General features: G+C 43.4%; 1 protein-coding gene across 4 annotated transcripts in view; it reads left to right on the forward strand.

Annotated features, from left to right (window-relative positions):
• Nucleotides 1–25,153, forward strand: part of cep192 (centrosomal protein 192) — a 127,916-nt gene that overhangs the window by 37,346 nt on the left and 65,417 nt on the right. For 3 of the 4 annotated variants that reach the window (XM_085992318.1, XM_085992315.1, XM_085992317.1), the window contains exons 17-24: nucleotides 80–206; nucleotides 2,722–2,855; nucleotides 3,272–4,502; nucleotides 5,464–5,563; nucleotides 7,270–7,384; nucleotides 15,832–16,714; nucleotides 18,773–18,921; nucleotides 22,837–23,067. In XM_085992318.1, the coding sequence (XP_085848444.1) occupies nucleotides 80–206; nucleotides 2,722–2,855; nucleotides 3,272–4,502; nucleotides 5,464–5,563; nucleotides 7,270–7,384; nucleotides 15,832–16,714; nucleotides 18,773–18,921; nucleotides 22,837–23,067 (2,970 nt within the window). The remainder of the gene's footprint in view (nucleotides 1–79; nucleotides 207–2,721; nucleotides 2,856–3,271; nucleotides 4,503–5,463; nucleotides 5,564–7,269; nucleotides 7,385–15,831; nucleotides 16,715–18,772; nucleotides 18,922–22,836; nucleotides 23,068–25,153) is intronic. The other variant, XM_085992316.1, reaches the window with a different exon arrangement.

A 25,153-nucleotide genomic window follows, 5' to 3' on the forward strand; every position in this document is an offset into this window, starting at 1 on the left:
AAACTTCTGTTGTGTATGTATTTTTCCTTTTAAAAATTTATGTTGGTAATAATTCATGACTAATTCCCAAATCTGCTAGCCTTCATTTGGATATTTCATAACGTCACCAGAACAGAGAGCACCTGTTGCTTTATTTCAGCCGACTGATTTGTTGCAAGTCCAGGATGAAACCAGGCAGCTTTGCAACGATGACACACTTTATCCGGGTAGAGTAAAATCTAAACTTTTCTTTATGCAAGTTTAATATTCAGTAGTAAATGTACATGTGACCAAAATTAGGAGAGGTTTTGATAGCATAAATAAGGAGAAACTGTTTCCAGGCAGGTGGATCGCTAACCAAAGGACTTTTTACGATAATTGGAAAAAGAGCTGGAGGGGAGTTGAGAATTTTTTTTTTTAACCCAGCGTGTTATGATCTGGAATGCACTGCCTGAAAGGTGGAATCAGATTCAATAGTAACTTTCAAAGAAGAATTGGATGTATACTTGAAAAGGAAAAGTTTGCAGGGATATGGGAAAAGAGCAGCGGAGTGGGACTAATATTAGATAGCTCTTTCAAAGAGTTGGCACAGGCTTGATGGGCCAAATGGTCATCTCCTATGCTGTAAGATTCTATTATTCTAAGAATTGTGCATTAGTTAAGAGGTGATCAGTAATTTGTTTCTTTTCCCCTAACTTAGCATAGTATGTCATCCTTGGTTCATAGGGACTGATTAAGAAGATATACAGTAAATGCCTTCCTTTTCTAACCCACATCCCCGTTCCTCCCTTCCTCAAATTTTGGATGCTCACTTTCAGAATATAGTGGCGTCTGGTTATAAAGACTGATTTGGTCAGTAGCCCAATGATCACTAAGTTATCTTAATAGGCAGTGTTATTGTACATTTTTTTTTAAAACAGCTAATGGAATTTTGGCCTTCATCTCAAGGGGCCTTTAATACAAAAGGGTGGCAATTATGTTACAGCTGTACAGAGCTCTGGTTAGATCCCATCTGGAGTATTGCATTCAGTTCTGGGCACCACACCTCAGGAACGGTATATTGGCCTTGGAGTGGGTGGAGCGCAGATTCACCAGAATGAACCGGGGCTTGAGTTAAATTATGAGGACAGGACATGCTGAACTAGGCTTGTAGTCCCTTGAATATAGACAATTAAGGGGCGATCTAATTGAGGTGTTTAAGATGATGAAAAGATTTGATAGGGTAGATGGAGAGAAACTATTTCCTCTGGTGGGGGAGTCCAGATCAAGGGGCCATAACCTTAAAATTAGAGTTGGGCCATTCAGGGAGCACTTCTTCACACAAAGGGTAGTGGAAATCTGGAACTTTCTCCTCCAAAAAGCTGTTGAGGCTGGGGGTCAATTGAAAATTTCAAAATCGAGATTGATAGATTTTTGTGAGGTAAGGTTACGGAACCACGGTGGGTAGATGGAGTTAAGATACAGATCAGTCATGATCTCGTTGAATGGCGTAACAGGCTCAAGGGGCTGAATGGTCTACTCTTGTTCCTATGAAAGAAAAGGACAGGAAATGGGATTAACCATTTTTAATTTGTTCTTGGGATGTGGGCGACACTGGCAAAGCAGTATTTATTATTCATTCATGCCTAGTTACCCTGAGAGCAATGAGAATCGACCACAAAGTAGATAACTCTTTCAGTGTACATGTGCAGGTGTGATGGGTTGATTAGCCTCCTTGTACACTGTAAAATTCAATCATTTCATGATTCGTCAGCTGCTGCAAGAACCGAATAAAGGTTCACTTAGAATGATGGTTTCGAAATTCCTCTCCAATCCCAATGATGATCAGGCAAGCTCCAGGAGACCTGATGACCCACCTACCTTCAATATGTAGATGTTAGCCACTCTCGGGAACTCATCCAACTCCCTTTTGAATGCTTGTAGTTAATCCACACTGCACGTGCTGGCAACCTATTCCAGTAATCAATGGCTCTTTGTGAAAAGAAGTACTTCCTAGCATTTAATTTTGTTCATTGTTTTTGTAACTTATACTTATGTGCCCTTAATCTATCCAGTTTGAAAAGCCTATCCTCTTGGACTGAATCTAATCCATTCATTATTTTAAAAGCCTCAATTAAATCGCCTCAAAGTCCATGCTTTTCTAAAGTAAAGCATCCCAGCTCTTTCAACCTATCCTGATAACCATGGGCCCATAAACTAGGAAACAATCTTGTGGCCCTCCTTTGTTTGATGTGCAGGGCTTCTATAGCCCCCAGCATGTGAGGGAATCAAAATGGTGTGAGGGTAACACATCTAAACAAACAGGGTGCAATTGTTCCTCATTTGCATTATGTACCAACTTGAAGCACGTCACCCAGCTTGAGAAGGATTCACGGTACCAGCTGCATTCTACATGTTTCTGGTGGGAAATTCAGCAAACATCTAATATCAGATTATTGTAAGGTGCCTGTAAAATTACATTTCCCGTTTTGTATAAACTTAATTCATACCCACTTGAAATTGTTATTTATTGTCATCTTAAATTCTGTTTTTAAAATGTTATATAATTCACCATTCACTCAGCTAATTAGGTTAGGCAATTTGATATTGCTGTTGTGGATTCTTCTATTGCTGGGTATTCTTGGTTTAGACCAAAAGCATGTTCACAACATGTGTGCTTGTTCCTGTTGGTTCATTTTTTTTCTCTCTCTCATTTTTCATAATGTTACATTATGAGACATTAAGGACTTTGTTTTTATGCAGATGACCTGGAGAACACGCAGCAAGAAACTCCGACAGAATTTTCTACTACATTACTGATGGATAAGCAGACTGAAAATGACACATTTCAAACCAACAAGGAACCAAATTCAAATATTCACACGAATGAAAGTGAGGTTAGTGCCATTTTGTTGTTTGATTCTTGCATATTTAAACATTGCATTTAGATATGCTCTGTTTTAAATGCTGTGAAAAAGTTATATTTGACACTAACTTGCTGAATAAAATGTGTAGCATGCAGAGAACATCATTTGTATACAGGAAACCCACTTTTAACCGGCAAAATTCAGGAGTAGGTTCAGGTAAGTTTTACTATATATTAGTGGCCGTGTAACCGGGGTTCCTGCACCTGTGGCCGTGTACGGGGCTCTCATACCTTGGTAAGTATACCCCTCTGTAATCCGGACTTTTTGATCAACCGGCACCACGCCAGTCCCATCTCTGCTGGATAAAAGAGTTTCCTGTATTTGTTTTAAATTGTACTTCAGATAATAAATGAATGTGGCTAAAAGCTGTTCTCTTTCTTTTTTAGAATACGGAACTTTCGAGTTTGCATCTGAAAGCTAAACAACCTGTATTATTGAATGGCACAGATTCAGTCTTGAGTATAAGTACAATTGCTTCTGCTATAGCTGATGCCTCTGTGAGTGCCGATCCTGCTCAGCTAGCTGCTATGATTTTGGAGCTTTCTAATAAAAACAGGAAGAAAAATGAGCCTGCATCAACTAGCAGAAAACCAAGTGTGCAACTGAAGGACCAGAAAAGCAATGTGATCAACGATTTAGGTGCTTCTGTGGAGAAAAATCTTGAAAAATCTGAGATCAGTGAAAGTGAAGTTCTGAAATCTGAATTTAAGTCACGGTCAGAATCTATTTCTACTTACAGTTTAGAGTCTGTTGAGTCATCTGAAAGTTCCAGGAATCCTCGCAGCACATCGAATTCATTTTCAGGGGAAACTACCGTGACTAGTGCCAGCAAGCAGGACAAGAAGAAAATATTACATTCAAAAGAATGGCAATTTAATGCTATTGAAACAGGAAGTGTCGCTCAGTCAGATGAAACTTGTCAGTCAGTCAAATCAGTTCAGGGCAAGATCAGAGCACATCGTCAGAATGGCCACTCAAATGAAACGTGTGTACTTGAGACTAACACATCTCCTGGTCCCAAACAGGGTGGCAATAAGTTTACCGATGTGAAGTTAATGGTAAAAGAAGGATCTTTTGATAACCGAGTTATTTCAAGTGGAGGTAAAGTCAATGAAATGCCAAACATGAATGCTACTACCACAGCAGTGAAGAAACAAGGCAAATCTTTTTTAACTGGGCCTTCTGCGCAGAAAGTTTGTCTGGGGGAGAATGAATCCAGCTCTGATAAAACCCGATGTAAAACAAAGACTGAAAGCCGAAAAGAAATGACACAAAAAGCCATTGAGAAAACCTCATCTGATGACCGAATGTTCAGGGCAGAACAGAAAAAGGTTAAGGTGACTGTTGCTTCTTCACAACCCTCTGCTGTTCAAGGTATGACAACAAGTAATTCCAGTTTGCATTGTCCAAAAGTACATATTGTTGGACCTGTGGAGCAAAGGTTTAGGGAATCAACAAGTGAGACAATATACGAAGATGACCGAAAAATGCATGTAACTTCAAAACCACAATTAGGAAGAGGTGAGCGAGAAAACTCAGAACTCCATAGCCAACAAAAGAGAGTCAGCTTTGAACAATCTAATCGTGCCCCTGCTACACCAAAAAACAATGAAACTGGTAAGCAATTGTTAAATAATAAGGTACCCAATGCTTTATAATGATACTGACCACTGTAATTAAAGAATACATGTCCATTTTTCTAAGGCAACCTTTTTAGAACTACCCAACACAGTGAAGTCACTTAATGTATTAATTTTCAACAGATCAAGTGTGATGATGCATAACATATGTAGATAATTTTAGTAATTAAGCAATTTACACACCATGCATGTAATTTAGAAACATGGAAAAATAGGAGCAGGAGTCGGCCATTCGGCCCTTCAAGCCTGCTCCGCCATTCAATATGATCATGGCTGATCCTCTATCTCAATACCATATTCCCGCTCTCTTCCCCATACCCCTTGATGCCTTTTGTGTCTAGAAATCTATCTATCTCCTTCTTAAATATATTCAGTGACTTGGCCTCCACAGCCTTCTGTGGTAGAGAATTCTACAGGTTCACCACCCTCTTGAGTGAAGAAATTTCTCCTCATCTCAGCCCTAAATGTCCTACCCCGTATCCTGAGACTGTGACCCTCTCGTTCTAGACCCCCCAGCCAGGGGAAACATCCTCCCTGCATCAATTTTTATGCCAAAAATTACACACAGGCCTTTAAAGTAATTTATTTTACCTGTATGTTTGGTGTAACCTATTGATGATCAGACTTAAAATGCATAGGATAGCTATATAAAACATTTTAGGGTAGAAAATAACTACTTTGGGAATTCTGGAAAGAAATCCTAATGAGCAGCTTCTATAGTAAAATATTTGTTGCTGCTAATTTCATTAGGCGAAGTGACGCATGAATTCTAAACTCAGTGAGTACACTCATCTTTTGAAACTCTGGTGTTGTGCATTGGTGCTCTCTTGCACTTTACCACAGCACTGTTTAACACTGAAGTTGAAAAATTATCTTAATGTAGCAAATATGTGCATAATTTTTAACTGATGAAATACGTAGTCTTCTTTCATTATAAGATCACGATTCTGCACCAGATCAGCTAAATTTGAGACCATCAACATCTCCATTGACTCATTCTTCACCAAGCCAAGTAACAGAACTACAAATTACCACAAGGTACAGTAAAAGAGATTCTCTGTTTGTATGTCCCTGCTCAATTTTATGAATGTGGCTTTGGTGAATTCACTGCATGTTGTAGTTAAACGAGGTCAGATGCTTGAAACCTTTCTAATCAATCAACCTTATTCAGTAGAAATATTAACTTTCATTTGCTCGGAAAAAATAACCAGGAACACTTTCCTAAAGTCTCTTGTTCAAGCACAATTTCATTCTGTTGTATTCTCCAGAGGCTTTTTGCTGTACCCAATTATGTGACAATTCTGGGAAGGCCAGCTATGAATTGGCTCCCCAGCTATTCTGAAGCCACAGCTCCCCTTATCAATGGAACCACCCTGGGATGATTATTGTCCTGTCAGTGCTGTCATGAATGGCCTAGTATGGGGGAGAGATATTGGCCTGTGCATTTAATGCCTGTAATGACTAAATATGGAGATGAATGTTTGATATTTTCTTCAAAATATTTATGAATTTTATTTAATTATAATCTGTGTTTTAATGAAAAATGGGGGGTTCTTTGAATAAGAAATATCTCTTCTTCTCTTCCCCCCCCCCCCCCCAAACTTTGTTTCCATAACAATATTTCTGTAGAATATCTCTGGTTGATTTGCAAAGAGCCACTTCAAAATAGGAAGACCTCGTCTCTGATGGCTCAGTTGATTAAATTCAACACTGCATAAAGCTGAGCCATACACAACAGGAAGGTTCCATATTCCATTTTGGTTTAGATGATCTAGGCTCTGGTGCCAGTTGGGGCCTGGTGTCTCTGGACTTGGGAAAGGTCCGCTTGTTTGCTATCCAGTAGCCCATGCTGGGACATGCAGGATTGTGGGCATCGGATGAGGACGAGATCTGGCTCAGCTGTGATCCTTTCCGCCTCCTTCCCCCAACAGTTGAATAGCTTGCCAGTTTGCACCACGTTAGTTCACACATGAATAATAGACACGTGGGCAAGGTACTGAAGCTTAGCCAGCTTCTGTGGCAACGCAAGCTTCAGGAGAGATGGGGAGAAATTGGACAAGGTAACGGAAAAATAGCTTTTTTAATGTTGTACTCCTACCTGGCTCTTTGGGTTGTGTAGACTGCCATGGACCACCATATTTTTTGCACATTTTTCGAAGCCCATCAAACAGAGCAGAAAGGTGTGCCATAATCTTAAAAATTATCATTTTTACTTGAGGGTTGTACTATTTGAAAGACTATGTAAACAACAAAATCCCTATAAACATATTCTGTAAGTAAAGATTAGAATCCCGTGATAGTGTTGTGGATGAAGGCATTGCCTGGTGTAGAATCAAGCCATACAGAGCAGAGCCACAGGTTCATTTTTGATCTTTGTTTAGTTAGCTGAGCTCAGATGGACCAGTAGTCGGGAGTGCTACAATTGACTTGCTGGAAAGTGTGCACTTTGCCCAAGGATGAGGCTCAGATTGGGGCCAGTTACAATGCCCTTGAAGGGTGAGTACCCTGCTGACATTCGCTGTCGAGGTTCTCATGAAGAACGTCCACTCAGTTGCGTACTGAAGTAGTACCAGTGTCCAAGGAACCATAGAGCTTGGGACCTTCAGGAGAGGAGTGCAAACATTGGAGAAGGGGAGGGGAACAAAATTACCAGATTCCTGCATTGATGGTTTGTTACCTTAATATGTCTGTGTTAATTGCAGGGCTGATTTTCTATTCCTGAAAATAAATCTTCCCTTTTTCAGCAGTTCATCCTCTTTAACACACTCCAGCCCAAACCTTAGCAGACTGAGCTATATATCTGGTATTGAGGCAATACTACAGAACAGCACAGCCATTGGCAGTCCAGTGAATCCTAAGGTAGGAGAAACTCTGGAATATTTTACTTAACAAACTGTTTTCCTAACTGAAACAACAACTTTACATTTATGTAGTGCCTTAAACATCCCAAGGCACTTCACAGGAGCATTATCAAACAAAATTTGACATCAAGCCGCATAAGGAGATATTGGGACAGGTGACAAAAAGCAGAGAGTTTTAGTGAGGGAATTCCAGAGATTAGGACCCAGGCAGCTGAAGACACGGCTGCCAATAGTGAAATGATGACAATCGGGGATGCGCAAGAGGGCCAGAATTGGAGGTGCGCATAGATCTTGGAGGGTTGTGGGGTGGAGGAGGTTACAGAGATAGGGAGGGGTGAGGCTATGGAAGGTTTTGTAAACAAGGATGAGAATTTTTAAATCGAGGTGTTGTCGGACTAGGTCAGCGAACACAGGGTGATGGGTGAATGGGGCTTGGTGCGAGTTAGGACACGGGGCAGCAGAGTTTTGGATGAGCTCAAGTTTATGGAGGGTGTAAGGTGGCAGATCGGCCAGTCGAGTCAAGAGGTTAGAAAGGCATGAATGAGAGTTTCAGCAGCAGATGAGCTGAGGCAGGGGCCGAGACGGCATCTTAAAGTTGAAAGTAAATAGTTGAACTAAGTAGTAATCTCTCAATGTTAGGATATTACACTAATGACTTCTGGAAGGCATTTCAAAAGCAAAAGATCACAATTTATGATCACTACACAGGGAAAACTTTCAATTATCACCTTGTTCGAAGAAACAATTGTAGGAAGCGGGTAGAAAAAAAGGTGCTAATTGCTATTGAAGTAAAAACAAAAAGGTAAAAATATACAGCAGGCCAAATGGCATCTGAAAAGAAAAAACAGATTAACATTTCAATTAGACACCATCATTTAAACTTCTGAGCTCTCTTGAAGGGTTTCTACGTTTCTTTTTTCTTTACAGATGCTGATGTACATATTATGGGCTGGATTTTGATACCGGAGGCGTGTAGGAGGCGGGACTACAACTTTTGGGGTTGTAGTCCCGCCTCCATCGAGTTGTGGCCAATCCACGCGATTTTCACTTGATTGACCTTGTTGAGCCAGCCCAGCAGGCTCAGCAGGCCAATTAAGGGCCACCCGGCAACAGGTGACGTCACAGATTGACATTTCATCTGTCAAGAGCTTTTGACAGATGAAATATCAGCATTTGACAACTGTTTGAAGCTGTCAAACACTGACAGTCTGTACACTAAGTTAATTCCTTCCTCTCAGGATGATTTAGAGATCTCTCCAGAACAGAAAGCTGAATGCTGCAACTTTTGACAGCTCGCAGCCATTCTGCTTTCTGTGCCGGTGAGATGAGGGACTCCCGAGACCTGAAGGAAGGAAGGCTGTAAAGGTAAGTAAAACTTATTTAAACACTTTACGCACACCAAACACACTTACCCCTGCACTCATGCACCCATCACTCATCTGAACACCAGACAACTCGAACCCTTCAGCTCGACAGTCCGCCTCGCTAACTTATCATGGTTTGGAGCCGTCGGGAATCCCACACTTCAGGAATAAAAATAGGGATTAGGCTAAAAGCTGCCTGTGACCTGTTAACAGGCAGTTAATTGGCACTAATCCCCTTCCCGCCTCGAGGAGGCGGGTCCCAGCGCAGGTCGGGTATCCGCCTCCTTTGAAACTGGCATGGGGGCGGGATGGGTTCGTGCCCCCCCGATTTTGCAATTTTAACCCCCCACACGCCTCCACAGCCCAATGAAAATCCTGCCCTATGTATTTCCAGCATTTTCTGTTTTATTTTCAGCATTTGCAAATTCTTTATTGGCTCTATTTTGTGTATGTACGCATGTGTGTGCATGTACAAAAATATTTTAACATTGCTTCTAGCTTTCATACAAGTCAGATCGTAAGTACAGCTGGTATGGCTCAAACTGGCTTGTAGTTTGTGTAATCCACAGTGGATGATTTCCAGGTTGTTCGAATTCAGGGCTCTTGCCAAATCACCCATAATCAATTAAAAATCAGCTGGTGAGTCGGAGCCCATTTCAGTGGGAAAACCTGAATTCCAACTGATTAACGGGTTAATTTGTCTTATTGAGACTACCAAGAAACCCTCAAGCCTAGGTTTTGATGAGGTTTTGCCCACCAAGTTGGGTGGCACAGTAAATAGTGTAGATGGGAGCAGGAAATTGCAATGGGACATGGATAAATTAAGTGAGTGGGCAAAACTGTGGCAGATGGACTTCAATGTGGGAAAGTGTGAGGTCATCCACTTTCGACCCAAGGACAGAAATCACTAACTGCTAGTGGCAGGTACAAAAATTAATTAAAAAGACTAATATCTGGCATTTATCTCAAGGAGGCTGGAATGCAGCAACAACAACTTGTCTTTACATAGCACCTTTAACATAGTAAAACGTCCCAAGGTGCTTCACAGGAGTATTATAAGACAAAAAATTTGACACCGAGCCACAGAAGGAGAAATTCGGGCAGATGACCAGAAGCTTGGTCCAAGAAGTAGGTTTTAAGGAGCGTCTTAAAGGAGGAAAGAGAGGCGGAGTGGTTAAGGCAGGGAATTCCAGAGGTTAGGGCCAAGGCAACAGAAGGCACGGCCACCAATTAGAGAAGCGCAGGTATCTCGGGGTGGGGCAGGGTTGTGGGCTGGAGGAGATTACAGAGATAGGGAGGGGCGAGGCCCTGGAGGGATTTGAAAACAAAGATGAGAATTTTGAAATTGAGGCGTTGCTTAACCGGGAGCCAATGTAGGTCAGCGAGCACAGGGGTGATGGGTGAATGGGACTTGGTGTGAGTTAGGACACAGGCAGCCGAGTTTACAGAGGGTAGAACGTGGGAGGCCAGCCAGGAGTGCGTTGGAATAGTCCAGTCTAGAGGTAATAAAGGTTTGGATGAGGGTTTCAGCAGCGGATGAGCTGAGGCAAGGGTGGGGGTGGGCGATGTTGCGGAGGTGGAAATAGGCAGTCTTGGTTATGCCATGGATATGTCGTCGGAAGCTCATTTCGGGGTCAGATATGACAGCAAGATTGTAAACAGTGTAGTTCAGCCTCAGACAGAGAGAGGGATGGAGCTAGTGGCTAAGGAACAGAGTTTGTGACGTGGACCGAAAACAATGGCTTCGGTCTTCCCAATATTTAATTGGAGAAAATTTTTGCTTATCCAGAACTGGATGTCGGAGAAGCAGTCTGACAATTTAGAGACCGTGGAGGGGTCGAGAAAACTGGTGGTAAGGCAGAGCTGGATGTCATCAGCATACATGTGGAAACTGATGCTGTTTTTTCAGATGATGTCGCCGAGGGGCAGCAGATAGATGAGAAATAGGAGGCCAAGGATAGATCAGAGGGGACATCAGAGGTAACTATGCGGGGGCACAAAGAGAATCCATTGCAGGTGATTCTCTGGGGTGAATCAAAGGATGAAAGTTATGTTACAGTTGTATAAAGCTCTGGTTAGGCCCCATTTAGAGCATTGTGTTCAGTTCTGGGCCCTGCACCTCAGGAAGGATATACAGGTAGACTACCCTTTATCCGGACTTCCGAAAACCGAAACCCTCTAAAAACCGAAGGTTTTTTCGTTCAGCGTAAGTCGTGCGTACGACTTACGCTGAACGAAAAAACCGAAGGTTTTTAGAGGGCTCCAGTTGCGGAAGTTCGGATAAAGGGTAAGTCGTGCGCACGACCCCCCGCCGACCCCCCCGACAACCGCCGACCCCGCCAGCCGCCGACCCCGCCAGCCCCGACAACTGCCGACCCCCCCGCCGGCCCCGACAACCGCCGACCCCGACAACCGCCGACGACCCCGCCAGCCCCGACAACCGCCAACCCCCCCGCGGACCCCGCCAGCCCCGACAACCGCCGACGCCCCCGCGGACCCCGCCAGCCCCGACAACCGCCGACCCCCCCGCCAGCCCCGACAACCGCCGACGCCCCCGCGGACCCCGACAGCCGCCGACCCCCCCCCCGCCGGCCCCGACAACCGCCGACCCCCCCGCGGACCCCGACAACCGCCGACCCCGCCAGCCCCGACAACCGCCGACCCCCCCGCGGACCCCGCCAGCCCCGACAACCGCCGACCCCCCCGCCGGCCCCGACCCCCCCCCGCGTACCCCGCCGGCGCCGACCCCGACTGACTTCCGCTGAGCGTCAGCGTAAGTCGTGCACACGACCCCCCGCCGACCCACCTTCCGAAATCCGAAATTCTCCTTTATCCGAAACTCGGCTGGTCCCGAGGTTTTCGGATAAAGGATAGTCTACCTGTACTGGCGTTGGAGGGGGTGCAGCACAGATTCATCTTAATGATACTGTAAGCGGTTTTTGATCCTAGCCCAATTGCTAGACAGACGGTTCAAATCGCCCCCGCCTTACGAAAGTTCTATACCTGGGAATTATTATTCAGAGTGTAAATGAAATAAGTCATGGACAGGAATGCTTCGGTGAAAAATCAAACTCGTATTTATTTGGTCTAACATACACTGGCTAAAACATGCACTAATAAACAAAATCACTGTCTCTGTGGAGAATAAACTCCAGATTACAATCAACATACATACAGTACAAAACTGGGGACTATAACGAGCAGTAATTCCCTTGTTGCTATGGTGGACTCTAACTCCACCCCTACCAATGAATTACCCAGTCGCACAAACCCCTTCGCCTGGCTGAACCAAACGAAGCTTCCACCCTCGGAAAAGCCCCAAAACTTCACTTCTGAGAAACCATGCTTACCTCCACATGCGGTTGGTCTAGGCTTGTATTCCCTTGAGTATAGAAGATTAAGGGGTGATCTAATTGAGGTGTTTAAGATGATTAAAGGAATTGACAGGGTAGATAGAGAAGCTGTTTCCTTTGTTGGGGGCGGGGGGGGGGGAAAGAAGTCCAAAACGAGGCAGCATAACCTTAAAATTAGAGCTAGGCTGTTCAGGGATGATATCAGGAAGCACTTCTTCGCATAAAAGGTAGTAGAAATCTAGAAAACTTCTCTCTGTCTCCAAAAAAGCTGTTGAGGCTGGGGGGGTCAGTTAAAAATGTCAAAACTGAGATTGATAGATTTTTGTTAGCCAGGGGTATTAAGGGTTACAGAACCAAGACTGGTAGATTTAAGATACAGACCAGCCATGATCTAATTGAATGGCCGAACAGCCTCGAGGGGCTGAATGGCCTACTCCTATATCCTATGTTTCCTCACTAAACCCAGCCACTTGTCACAGATGATTAATCTTACTGATGTGCCAATCACCATACCCTCCAGTGAAAGCGTTTATTCTCAATTGGGCATATAGGGTTGGCTCACAATGGTGGCAACTTTAAGCCTCATTCATCTTACTGGGTTTGTGTATAACTGCCAAATTCCTACCTGGACTTTGCTCTATTGTGTAAAGGACAAGCAACTCAACAGACAAAACTTCAATTGCAGTACAAGGAAGCATTAATAGGATTTCCCTGTAAGGGCACCTATTGAGCACAGCTTATATGGTGTAATTCAGGGTGGCCCCATAACTACTTCAAGTTTAGCGTAGCTGTTCACTTCTCTCCTCCCTACCCACCCAAAGAAATCTTGTGGTTTGCAAAAAATTAACTGGCAGTGTGAAGGGGAGCATGCCAAGAAAGTGCATTGGGTTAAAAAATTATATATTCCTTTTGCCACTCAAGGAGAGTGATAATTCTCCAAATTTGCCTCCACATTTAGAGGAGATGGATCACAGTTTAGCCACTGAATGTAGGGAGACCATTGTCTGGGTATATCAGGCCTTTACTTATCCACTTAACTGAGAGACTCACAAGTATGTCTTGGTACCATTAACTTGAATCTTTCAGATTTTGACTGATTTCTTTTATAACCTGCATTCCCTCAGTAAATCTGAATAGAATACAGAAAGGGTGAGAAATGAGAATTGTTGACTGGCCATAGATCAACTTCACCCAGACCTCATTTACATACAAACTAAATTTATTGGTCCACTCTGGTGGTATGGCCTTGGGTTGTTGGAACTACCTTAATGCTAGTTTCAGCTGCTCCTATATCTGGACAAATGGCAAAGGCAGCAATTTTTAAAAAATTGCAAATAGGCCCACCAGTAGATGTAATTTGTGCAGGAGGAATGTGGTTGAAATTATTGGTCCATTGCCTTCTGTTCACTATCGTGTTCTCTCAAATTATTGCTGCAGGCTCATTTTTTGCTGTTTACTCGTTTCCTCTCTATCTGATTCACTTATTCAAGTTTCAGATCTCTGTTATTTCCTCTGGCTCATTCTATCTGTTTTCGAAGTGTTTGGGAGCTCTTGAAGTGTACAGTTGCAAGCTCTTGTTCTCAGTTGTTGGTTGATTAACTTGGCTTTCAATTCTTTTATGGCCAGTAACACCACTGGAGATGGACGCCTCGGACAATATGTTCCCCCTCCTTTTTTTGTTTTGCAGATTTAATGTAGCTCTAGAATATACCTGATGACTTGACAGAGGTTTTTAAAATTATGACGGTGTTCGATAGGGTAGACGTAGAGAAGATGTTTCCACTTGTGGGGGAGACCAAAGCTAGGGGTCATAAATATAAGATGGTCATTAATAAATCCAATAAGGAGTTCAGGAGAGACTTCTTTACTCAGTGCGGTGATAATGTGGAACTTGCTACCATAAGGAGTAGTTAAGGCGAATAGCATAGATGTATATAAGGGGAAGCTAGGTAAGTACATGAGCAAGAAAGGAATAGAAGGATATGTTGATAGGATGAGATGAAGTAAAGTGAGAGGAGGCTCGTGTGAAGCATGAACACTGGCATAGATCTGTTGGGCCGAATGGCCTGTTTCTGTGCTGTTAATTCTATGTAATATTCCAAGGGCTAGAAATTCAGTAGGCTTTGCGCCCAGTTTTCGCCCAAAGAGGGCTTTTGCGCCACTTGCTGAGCTTTCGCCGATATTCAGCGCTGCGGTGATGGCGGCGTTAGCCAGTAGCGCTGCGCTGCCACCGATGACGTCATCGGTGTGCGCAGTGCCCCGCTACCGCCCCACTACCGGCCCGACCGCCATATTTAGTTGCGGCCGCCTCTTCCGCAGCGGCCGCACACAGCGATCAGAAAACGGGGCCGTCCTGTAGCGTTAGTGGGGCGAGTTAAGGCGGAGGTGTGGTCGGCCGCTTTTTCGGCGGCCGCCCCCCCGCGGCATTGCCGGCTGTTTTCCGGGAGCCCAGCACTTCTCCGTGGTGCCGGACTCATTTGCCGGCACTAGTGAGCGGCGATCTCGCTGTTGCAGGCACCTCCCCCTTAAGAGAGGGAGGAAGGCCTGCAGTACCGCAGCCTGCCGCTCCGCAGCGGGTGGCGCTGCGGCACCTAGCGCGCCGATATTCAGTTTCAGCGCCCCAAGTGGGGGCGCCGAAACCCTTGAATAGCGGCCGCCTTCGAGTTGGGGGGCTGAAACTGAATTTCCGGCGGGCGCAGCGGTACTTTCTGGGCGCGAGCGAGCTGGCCGCCCCAAACTGAATTTCTAGGCCCAAGTGTGTAGACATAGATTGGTTTCTGAAAACAAATGTTTTGCATATTTAAATTGGGGTTCTCTGTTTTCTGTTGATTTAAAATGTTATAGCCTGCGCTTCCGAAAGGCCATACTGGAAACATCACATGATGTCCTTACTGTTTATTCCTATTCTCTTTTCTCTCTCGCCCCCCATCCCCTGTCCAATCTCCTAGTGCATATATTCTTTTTTAAAAGCATCTGGCATATCCATATACAGGAAACTTTGTTATATCCGGCACCGACGGGACCGAGCTGTTGCCGTCCCATCAAAACTGCCGGACATACCAGCGTTAATGTTGAAGCATACGGAGGTTTTCATCTCCGTATCTGACAACAAACACTGTTGCTTAGCAACAGCTTCTAAACAGTCGGCCCGTACCTTGGAAGCGTCTCTGTAGCTTAGCAACAGCTTCAGAGAGACTTTCCAAAGCCCGACTGTTGGGGGGGAAAAAAAAAAGCCACGAGAAGAAAAAAAACCTAACCAAACGGCTCCTGATTTCTGCCGGTAGATCAAGGTTTCCGGACATACAACCTCCGGATAAACCAAAGTCTCCTGTATTCTAAACTCAAATATCTGTATTTGGAAGATCTTTATTTCAGAAATAATTGACTGATGTCACACCACAGCTGACCACACAGTGATTTGTTGTACAATTTGTCCAGAGTTCAATAATGAAAGTTTTAAGACTGGATAGATATTCTTGAATTCCCAAATCAGGGAAAGTTTTGCAAAATCCAGAAGATTAAAAAAATGCATAAAACCCATAATACAGTAGATTGTATGCAGTCTTTAGTAGCCAACAATCTTTATATCGTTCCTTGTTATATTGTATTTTCATATTGACACAGCCCTTCATAGTTTCTTTTAAATTTCTGAACCATGTTTTACCAATCCCTTGAACAGTTCAATCTACAGTATATACTGTTCCTAAAAGTGTCATTTTTCTCCACAGAATGACAAAACCATCGAGCTAAGTACTACAATTATTCGATCGAGTCCCACTACAACGCCAGATCAAACTATCGTTAATACAAGTGAATTGACATTTCCTAACTCACTGGAAGAATGTACAGATGTTTCTTTCAATCCTAGCTCGGAACCAAGAAGCCATGAATGCAGAAGTCCTGTGGGTAAACATGAAGATGGATGTGGTGTCCAAAATGTTAACAAGCTATCTTCTCCACAATCTGAGAAAGCAAAAATGCTAAGATCAAGTATGCAGCAGTTGGATGCTTTTCCTTCTCCCATATCAGGCAAGCCAACGGTGTACAAAGAATCATGTGCACTACAAACAGCTGATCTTGTTAGTGCACCTCGGCAGGACAAGATGAACCGAATGCATTGTGTTACCTCTACGACTAATAATGGATTGGGTGTTTTCCCACCATTAAATACTGATGGCAAATATATGCCTATTTCAAGCTTTAAACCTCATGGAGCTTCTTCAGATGTGCCTTCAGCAGGTCCAACATTACTTACTGGACATTCATTGTTCACAACTCCACTGGCCCAGCAGTACCTGGGAACTCTGACTTCTTCTACCAATTGCATAAATGTGCCTTTGACTTCATGCTACTTGGGCAACGCTTTGTCGTCTAATATGTATAGTCTTGCAGCTGGTTTGCCTGGTGCTAATATGCTCATGGGGAATATTCAATCATTTGGGACTCACCTTGATCCTAAATTAGGGACAAGGATGCTAGACCCGGCTCAGTTCTACAGTGCACACACCGTTCCTTTGGACTCCAATTTTAAAACACAGCCTGTTAGCTACCAGCCTCCTGGAATAGGCATGTTTGATCAATGGTCAGGTGGACTTCAATTGAGAGATGCTGGTAAGTATTTTTGTTTGGGTAACATTTTGGAGATGAAGTTACTGCTAGAATTGGATAGTCTTCATTCACATCTTCGATACACTACAGGAGTGTAGCCTCGTTCATTCTTCCACATGCCATAGGAGTATAGCTTCTGGGGAACCATGTACTGAGTACCAGCAGGAAAATGTCATGTCATTGCACATGCAACAATGCCGCACACACGATCTTGCATCACACAAAATCTGCACCATTGAGTCAGTTCATTTTTCTGCAACTAAATTTTTTGGCTCACCCCTGACCTCCTGTTGCCAAACTGGAGTCAATATCCCTAGCCTCTACAGGAGTAGATTACATTTGACTGGGTGTCAAGCAATGTTCCCTTTAAGCTGCGCGGCCGTGCTGCGCTCTGTAGCCGCCTCGCAGCCGGCTTTTAAATTGGAAAAACCGAACATGCGCATATTTTGAATGGGCCATGCAGTCCCTTAAAGGGGTTGTGCACTCAAAAAAAAATAAAAAAATAAAAAAAAATAATAATAATTAAAGGGAACATTTGTGTCCAGTATATTTATATCTAACCGGGACAATGCAGATTTTTTTTCTTCCGTTTTCCAGAAGCCCAACTTGGTGGTAAAAAGAAATGCTATGATCATTACAAGTAACGCAAAGAACCTACACTGTGTTCTGTAGATAGCCATGTAAAAAGCAAATGAAGCAGAAAAAAGAAATGAGCATTAACAGTCAACGGTTGAAGCAGAAAATTTAATATTACATTTGGTACACTGAGTTTGCCCCAGCTGTGCTTTGGCCATGTGGTATGATCTATCTATGCAATATATTACCTGGATCAAAAAGTAACTAAATGCCTCCATATTTGGTTCAGCGTGTCTGCACCAACATATGGCAAAGGCTTTAAGCATTTGACAAAATGCAATGGTCATCTCACAATCATCGATGCTCTTAATACTATGATTTTCCAGATTTGGCTCAGGTTCACAATGCACTGGTAAGGAACAGCAGCACAAGATACGTAGGCATGGTAAGCCTAAAAAATGTCCAACCCGACTCTGTTAGGGAGGGAGGGTTTTCATTGGAGACACACTTGCTGTGCCATTTGGTGCTGAGGAATCGATGATTTAAATTAATGTCGGGAAATCACCAGAATAGGATGATCATGAAATGGCATTGGCACGCAGAAGTGCCAAGGAACATTTTTGAAGCCCCTTGATACTGAAAGATCGCTGGTACTGAGAACATGCTTAGCACCAAGACATCTTCAGCACTGATTGGTGCTGCCTCATATACAAACAAAAGGCAAATTGCATCTGACCTCTCCAAGAAGGTAATTATCAGTCTAGTAGCACAGGACTTCTCTCAAGAGATTGCAGCATTGCCAGGGAAATTATTGCTGAAACATTGCAGTGCCACATGGCACCAGCCATTCTTCAGTTTCTGTTCCACCAGAGATAGTCAAACCAACCTGTAAGTATGTCCCTGAGAGGCATTGGGAGAGCTATCAAGCTATAACCCAAGAAAGCTTTGTACTTTTAGTCCCCACCGCGGAAGATTGGTAACCTATAGACTTCTGAGTTAAGGGATCCAGCAGTGGATGTGGAATCCTTACCGAGATAATTTGCTGGGAAATCACCGAGCTCATTGTATGATCTATGACATTACCTTCATGAGTTAGATTAGACACTCACAAACAAGTGACTACCTAGAAGCCAATTTTAGAGTTCCCCCTGTACCTACAGTTAATCGAGAGTGGGGAGAAGGGGTAACAAAATAATGGTGAATTGTCCAAGGGTACATTGTTCAGTCAAAGCTCCAAATAAACTGAGTATTTATTTTCTCTTTTTAAAGTTAGCTGTTGGATGAAAATTAAGAGGTATTGGCGGAGGTGTGGGGGCAAGCGGACCACCAGCTGACTGATTCAGAGCGTGCTATGTGATATTTTAAGCCCTAAAAGAAGGATGTAGTTTAATAACTTTGTAAACTGATGGGCTTTGGTGTAATTTGTGGTTTTTTTCTTACTCCCAAATTATTCCCCACCCCCGAAAAAAAAACCTTTTGTTTCAGGTCATGTGCTGGTCCCAGAGGAATTGAAGTTTCCAAATTCGTGTTGTGTTGGAATAGCATCGCAAACATCACTCAGCATGTTCAATCCAACTGAAAGGTGGATGCAAGTCTCGATTGGAGTTGTTAATGTTGCACTGAATGGAGAGAAGGTTTGTATTATTGTAACATTATACGTATATTTTTCTCATCAAATAGGCTTTCAGCAGAGTATAAAGATAATTACAGCCCTAGTATTGTTCAAATTTACATTTTATAATATCTAAGGACACTTTTTTCTTGCTCTTTCTGCCAGCTTTCAGCCATTCCTGATCTTTTAAATGGTTGCTTTAAGTCTGGGGAAGGTTTGTGTAGTACTAGTTGTGTTAATACTAAGTGTGCTTGAGATCTCTAGTGACTGTAAAAGCTATATTAGCATTGGCCATTTGGGACTGAGGAACTAATTTTTAATTGTCTTTGTGATTTAAGCACCTGCCTTAAGCAGTTACACCATGGAATAAACAAATTCCTCGGCAGAAAGGTCTCCTGCCTGTCCTCTTTTTTTAATAATTTTTTTTAAAAAGGGCCCTCCAAGCTGAATTTATTCTCGTCTGAACAACAATCTGGGTTATGCTTCTCCCCACCCCATTTCCTGTCCCTTTCTCCCAGTTTCCGTCTGTTTCATGGTTACATGGATGCCCCTTGTTCCCACCTTTCACTTCACCAGCCTCCGAATTGGCTGCAGAATTTTCTACCGTCTACAACATGATTCCACAACGAAGCACATCTTTTCCTTTATAGAGGGACCATTCATCAAGAATACCCTTGTTCATTCTTCCGTACCCCAAATTATCAGTGCCCTTCCCCGGCACTCCTAGCCGGTGCTAAACATCAGCTCTGGATCTATGTAAGGGAATAGAGCTGCTTTGGCAGATGTGGGCGTGTGTGCTGTGAGGAGGATGCCGAGAAACTCCAGGATGATTTGGACAGGTTGGGTGATTGGGCTGAAGCATGGCAGATGCAATATAACGTGGATAAATGCGAGGTTATCCACTTTGGTGTCAAAAACAGGAAGGCAGATTATTATCTGAATGGCAATAGATTGGGAGAAGGGGAAGTGCAACGAGACCTGGGTGTCCTTGTGCACCAGTCGCTGAAGGTAAGCATACAGGTGCAGCAGGCGGTTAAGAAGGCAAATGGTATGTTGGCCTTCGTAGCGAGAGGGTTTGAGTACAGGAACAAGGATGTCTTGCTGCAGTTGTACAGGGCCTTGGTGAGACCACATCTGGAGTATTGTGTGCAGTTTTGGTCACCTTATCTGAGGAAGGATGTTCTTGCCATAGAGGGAGTTCAGCGAAGATTCACCAGGCTGATACCTGGGATGGCAGGAATGACGTACGAGGAGAGATTGGGTCGATTGGGCTTATACTCGCTGGAGTTTAGAAGAATGAGAGGGGATCTCATTGAAACGTATAAAATTCTGACAGGACTGAACAGACTAGATGCAGGAAGGATGCTCCCGATGGTCGGGGAGTCCAGAACCAGGGGTCACAGTCTAAGGATAAGGGGTAAGCCATTTAGGACAGAAATGAGGAGGTATTTCTTCACCCAGAGAGTGGTGAACCTGTGGCATTCTCTACCGCAGAAGGCAGTAGAGGCCAATTCATTAAATATATTCAAGAAGGAGTTAGATATATTTCTGAAGGCTAAAGGGATCAAGGGATATGGGGAGAAAGCAGGAACAGGGTACTGAATTTGGATGATCAGCCATGATCGCATTGAATGGCGGAGCAGGCTCGAGGGGCCGAATGGCCTACTCCTGCTCCGATCTTCTATGTTTCTATGTACAGGAATCGCACAGCAATTCCAGTTCTATTTGCTAGACCCAAATGACTGACTGACTGACTGTTTCCATCAGTGAAAACTTGTTACAAAATTGGTAACTTAAAAAAAAATGGACGGATTTATAAGTTAGTTTAATAGAAAAAACTCCAATAGTTTTTAAATGTTTTTTTTTTTACTGCCCAGACTATCTATCTAGCATGGAATTCTGCTGTAAGAATTTAGAAACATTGTGCATGTACTCACTCTCCTACATCTCTCTCCCATGGTGTTACACACAGAGTCAGGACCAAGTAGAGTTAGAGGGTACAGTATTTTGGAATGGCTAGGGCAGCAACCTGTCTCAGCGGGGTTGGGGAAATGCAGAACCGTACCAATATTGCCGCTCCGTCGTGGGTCAGATTGCATTCATACTGCTTGGCTGGGGTTGGGGGGGGTGGTGGCGAGAGGACGAGATTACTGGCTGTTTCCATTCCTGAAGCTTCACTGGAACAGCAGTTGCTTCGGGTTGTCTAGGGTGGGTTTGTTGTACCACTGTGGCAAATGTGAACGAGACCAGGGTTCATGGAGGAAGTGGAGTACTGCGTGTCAGGTGCTGTTTTTGTGGTGATCATTACGCTGGGGAAAAAATGATCACTAAATTGGTTCATCCAAAAGGATACCCCAAGGGGGTGGAGAGGGGAGAAGAAGGAGGATTTAGGCCAGCTAAACTTTTATTAGCTTTCAGAAAGGTGCGGAAGACATTAAAAAACTTGCGATGATGCATATCCCTCTCTAAGAGGGGTGGTCGTTGGGGCATGAGCCTGGAAGAGGCGTACTGCAGGATTTGCACCTCTTGTAGCGTTAATCTGAGTTCCACGAAACTGATTTCACAGATATCCAACACTGATTTTAGTTTCAGGCAAAAGTACTACCTTCAGTTTTTTAAAAAAAAACCTACTTTTAGGCTTTCTTTTTGGCCAAATTTTCAGTTCAAGAAACACTTATCTTTCGTCCACAAATTGCAGTCCAGTGAGAGCTGTCCATACGTTCATGCACTGCCGCCCAGTGTCTTTGTACTGGAACTGCATGCTATCTCTCAGCCAAAACACACAATTGATGGGCTGTGCACCTAACATTACTAAGAAGACCGTGACGGTCATTTAACATTAAATGCCAACTGCGGTGCCACTTATAGGTACTGTAGGTAAAGGTTAACACTTTTAAAGCGGTTGTTGCCGTAGGTAGAATCTGACGTCGGAGTTTCCAACGCATTTTGAAATGGGAATGTTCAGACCCACTCGACACTTTTAATGTATTTAGATGCATGGGGGCACAACATAAATTTGCAAGCAAAACAAAAGTCAGGGGCGAGTGTGAAGCACACTGCAAGTGATTTCAGGAGGACATGATTTGACCAATATGTCCGATGAAATTTAATGTGGAGAATGTGAGGTGATAGATTTTGGGAGGAAGAATGAGAGGAAATATACCCTAAATGGTTAATCTTAAAAAGCATAGAGAAACTTGGGGGTTCCGATACATAAATCTTTTAAAGTGGGAGGACAGTTAATCAAACTGTAAGAAGGCTTCTAGGATCCTAGTTTTATACATAGGTGTATAGAGTACAAAAGCAAAGGGATAGTACTAAACCTATATAAATCATGGGTGAGGCTGCAGTTAGAATATTGTGGCCAGTTTCATGCACCCTAGTTTAAGAAGACCATTGAGAAGGTAAAGAGATTTGCTTGCAAGAGATGAGAGAATTTAGTTATGAAGAAAGATTGAAGAAACTGGGACTCTATTCGTGCAGAGAAGGTTAAGAGAATTGACAAAGTGAAGAAAGGTTTTGATAAGGTAAATAGGGAAAAACTATTTCCACTGGTCACTGTATCTAGCTAGAGGGCATATGTTTAAGATCGTCGATAGTCAAGAAAGAGGTTAGGAGACTTTTTTTTAATCACAGAGTGTTGTTAGAACATGGAATATCTTAACCAGAAACGGTGGTGAAAACAGAATCCATAATCACTTTTAAAAGGGAACAAGATACAAGTTTGACAAATTCAAAAGGGTGAAAGATCATGTAAATGGAACAAAGTAGATGACTCTTCCAGAGAGCCAGAGCAGGTATGTTGGCTGAATGGCCGTCTTCTGCGCCGCGAAATTCTATGAAATTACAATTTCAGGGTTATAACAATTGACAGTTCAGCCAAGCTACAATTACTTATTCAATTCACAGTACTTGTTTAATCATTTGTATCTTCCAGATGGATACATTTGCTCACCAGTGTTGGATATTCAAGAACAAAACCATTATTGGCCCTCATGTTACTGAAGATTTAAAACTGATGTTCCTTCCACGTCACCCTGGGATTTTTCAGTGTGTTCTGTGTGTCTCCTCATGTCCAGTCTCGGCAGATGCCAATACAATTACCAGAGCAGAAGCACTTGCAGTCAGAGTGATTATTACAGCTGTGGCAGAAGATCCATTGATTGAGGTGAAGAACAGTTTAATATATAATTTATGTTTAGCGCATATGCACCACGACAGCCCTAGTGGGTAAATTAATCCAATCCAGTGTTTCAACCACTACTTAATACATGTACTTCGAGCGTTTTCAGAAACTGACCACCTTTTAGCGTAATGTTTTGCCTGTTGTTATTTTGACTGACGAGCTTTTCAGCTTGAGAAAAAAGGCACCAGTAATGCACCAGAGTGAGCGAGGGTTAATACACTGACGAATCACATTGTCACTTCTTTACTAGTACTATAGATCCCGCTTGCTTTTGCTCATGGCGAGGATTCACTATTTTATAAAAGTGAAGTGTTTATGCCATGTAAGAGATAATCTCCGGTTCACTGACAGACAAAGTCGAACTCCATTTTTAATAAATGGTATGCTGGGATTTTTCGTGGTGCTTTGTAGAGTGAATTCCACCACTCTCCATTATTCTGTAAATTGGAGTCCTTTATTTTATATTTAAATATAATAAAGGAGACTAATGTATAGCTACTTCGTCAGCGGTAGCATATATTTCAATATCGGCGCGGACACGATGGGCCGAAATGGCCTCCTTCCATGCTGTACCTTCCTATGATCTTGTGCACAACTACCAGATGGACAGCAGTGTGTTGTAAGAGTAAAGTAACTGAAGCCTTCAGGTGGCCACCTAACCTTTGACGGAAGGCCTCCCTGCTTTAAATTTTAAATGGGTTTCTGGGACTCACCAGCTTCTCTGGTTAATCTTCAACAACATGTGATTTTTTTTTAATCGGATAACCAGTCACAGCTAGATTTTAATGCACAGTAGCAGCACCACTGCCAAGTTATTTTTTAATTGTAATCGTTTGCCCATTTAATTGTGAAGTAATCATGGAGCAGGATTGACTGTGGTCATGAACAAGTGCTAATTATAGTTTTTAGATATTATAGCACCTTTCAACATAGCACAATGTTCAGCATTTCACACCCTGAGCATAAATAAAGGGGGGGGGAAGGGCAAAGAGGTGACATGTAAAAGTGCTGCAGACGAGCTAGGTTTTAATGAGGATTTTAAAGTTGGGGAATGATGCGGCAAGAGGGTTTATGGAGGGAGTGGGGTGGCAAGCTGGCTGAAGGTAGTGCCACCAATAGAACATTCAGGAAGGGGAGTGCAGAAGGTGCACCAAACTACTTGGAGTTCGAGGAAGTTAAAGAAGCAAGAGTGGAACAAGGCCGCAAAGGGATTTGAAGACAGGATCGAGGATTTCAAAGGTGATCAGCTGGGAGTGGGGAGCCAAGTGGAAGTCGGCAATGTTTGGGGTGATATTTGAGCAAGATTTTGTGCAGGATAGGTTGCGGGCAGTCTGGATGATTTCGGAATAACAACAGAAAATGCTGGAAAAACTCAGCAGGTCAGGCAACATCCGTGGAGAGAAATTTGAGTTGACGTTTCGGGTCGAAACCCTTCTTCAAAACTGGAAAGAAAAGAAAATAGATCGAAGGCAAGGCTGCGATTGAACAAAAAAGATAATAGAAGGTTCACTCGGTTGATTCCGGAGATGAGGGGGTTGACTTATGAGGAAAGGCCTCTACTCATTGGAGTTCAGAAGAATGAGAGGCGATCTTATCGAAACACATAAGGTTGTGAGGGGGCTTGATCGGGTGGATGCGGTGAGGATGTTTCCACTGATGGGTGAAACTAGAACTAGGGGGCATAATCTAAGAATAAGGGGCTGCCCTTTCAAAACTGAGATGAGGAGAAACTTCTTCACTCAGAGGGTAGTAAATCTATGGAATTTGCTACCCCAGAGAGCTGCGGAAGCTGCAACATTAAATACATTTAAAATGGAGATAGACAGTTTCCTAGCAGATAAGGGAATTGGGGGTTACGGGGAGCGGGCAGGGAAGTGGACGTGAGTCTAGATTCGGATCAGCCATGATCCTATTGAATGGCAGAGCAGGCCCGAGGGGCCGCATGGCCTACTCCTGCTCCTACTTCTTATGTTTCTTCTTCGAAGCCAGACGAAATGGTAATAGGCCTGTGATCAGACAAGCATTTTGATAACACTATGATGGTTATGGATTCAAGGGTGGGAGCTGG

Source organism: Somniosus microcephalus, chromosome 7 (genome assembly GCF_052327205.1).
Source record: "Somniosus microcephalus isolate GS21.2 chromosome 7, FLI_Smic_1.0, whole genome shotgun sequence".
In the NCBI taxonomy this organism is placed as follows: Eukaryota; Metazoa; Chordata; class Chondrichthyes; order Squaliformes; family Somniosidae; genus Somniosus; species Somniosus microcephalus.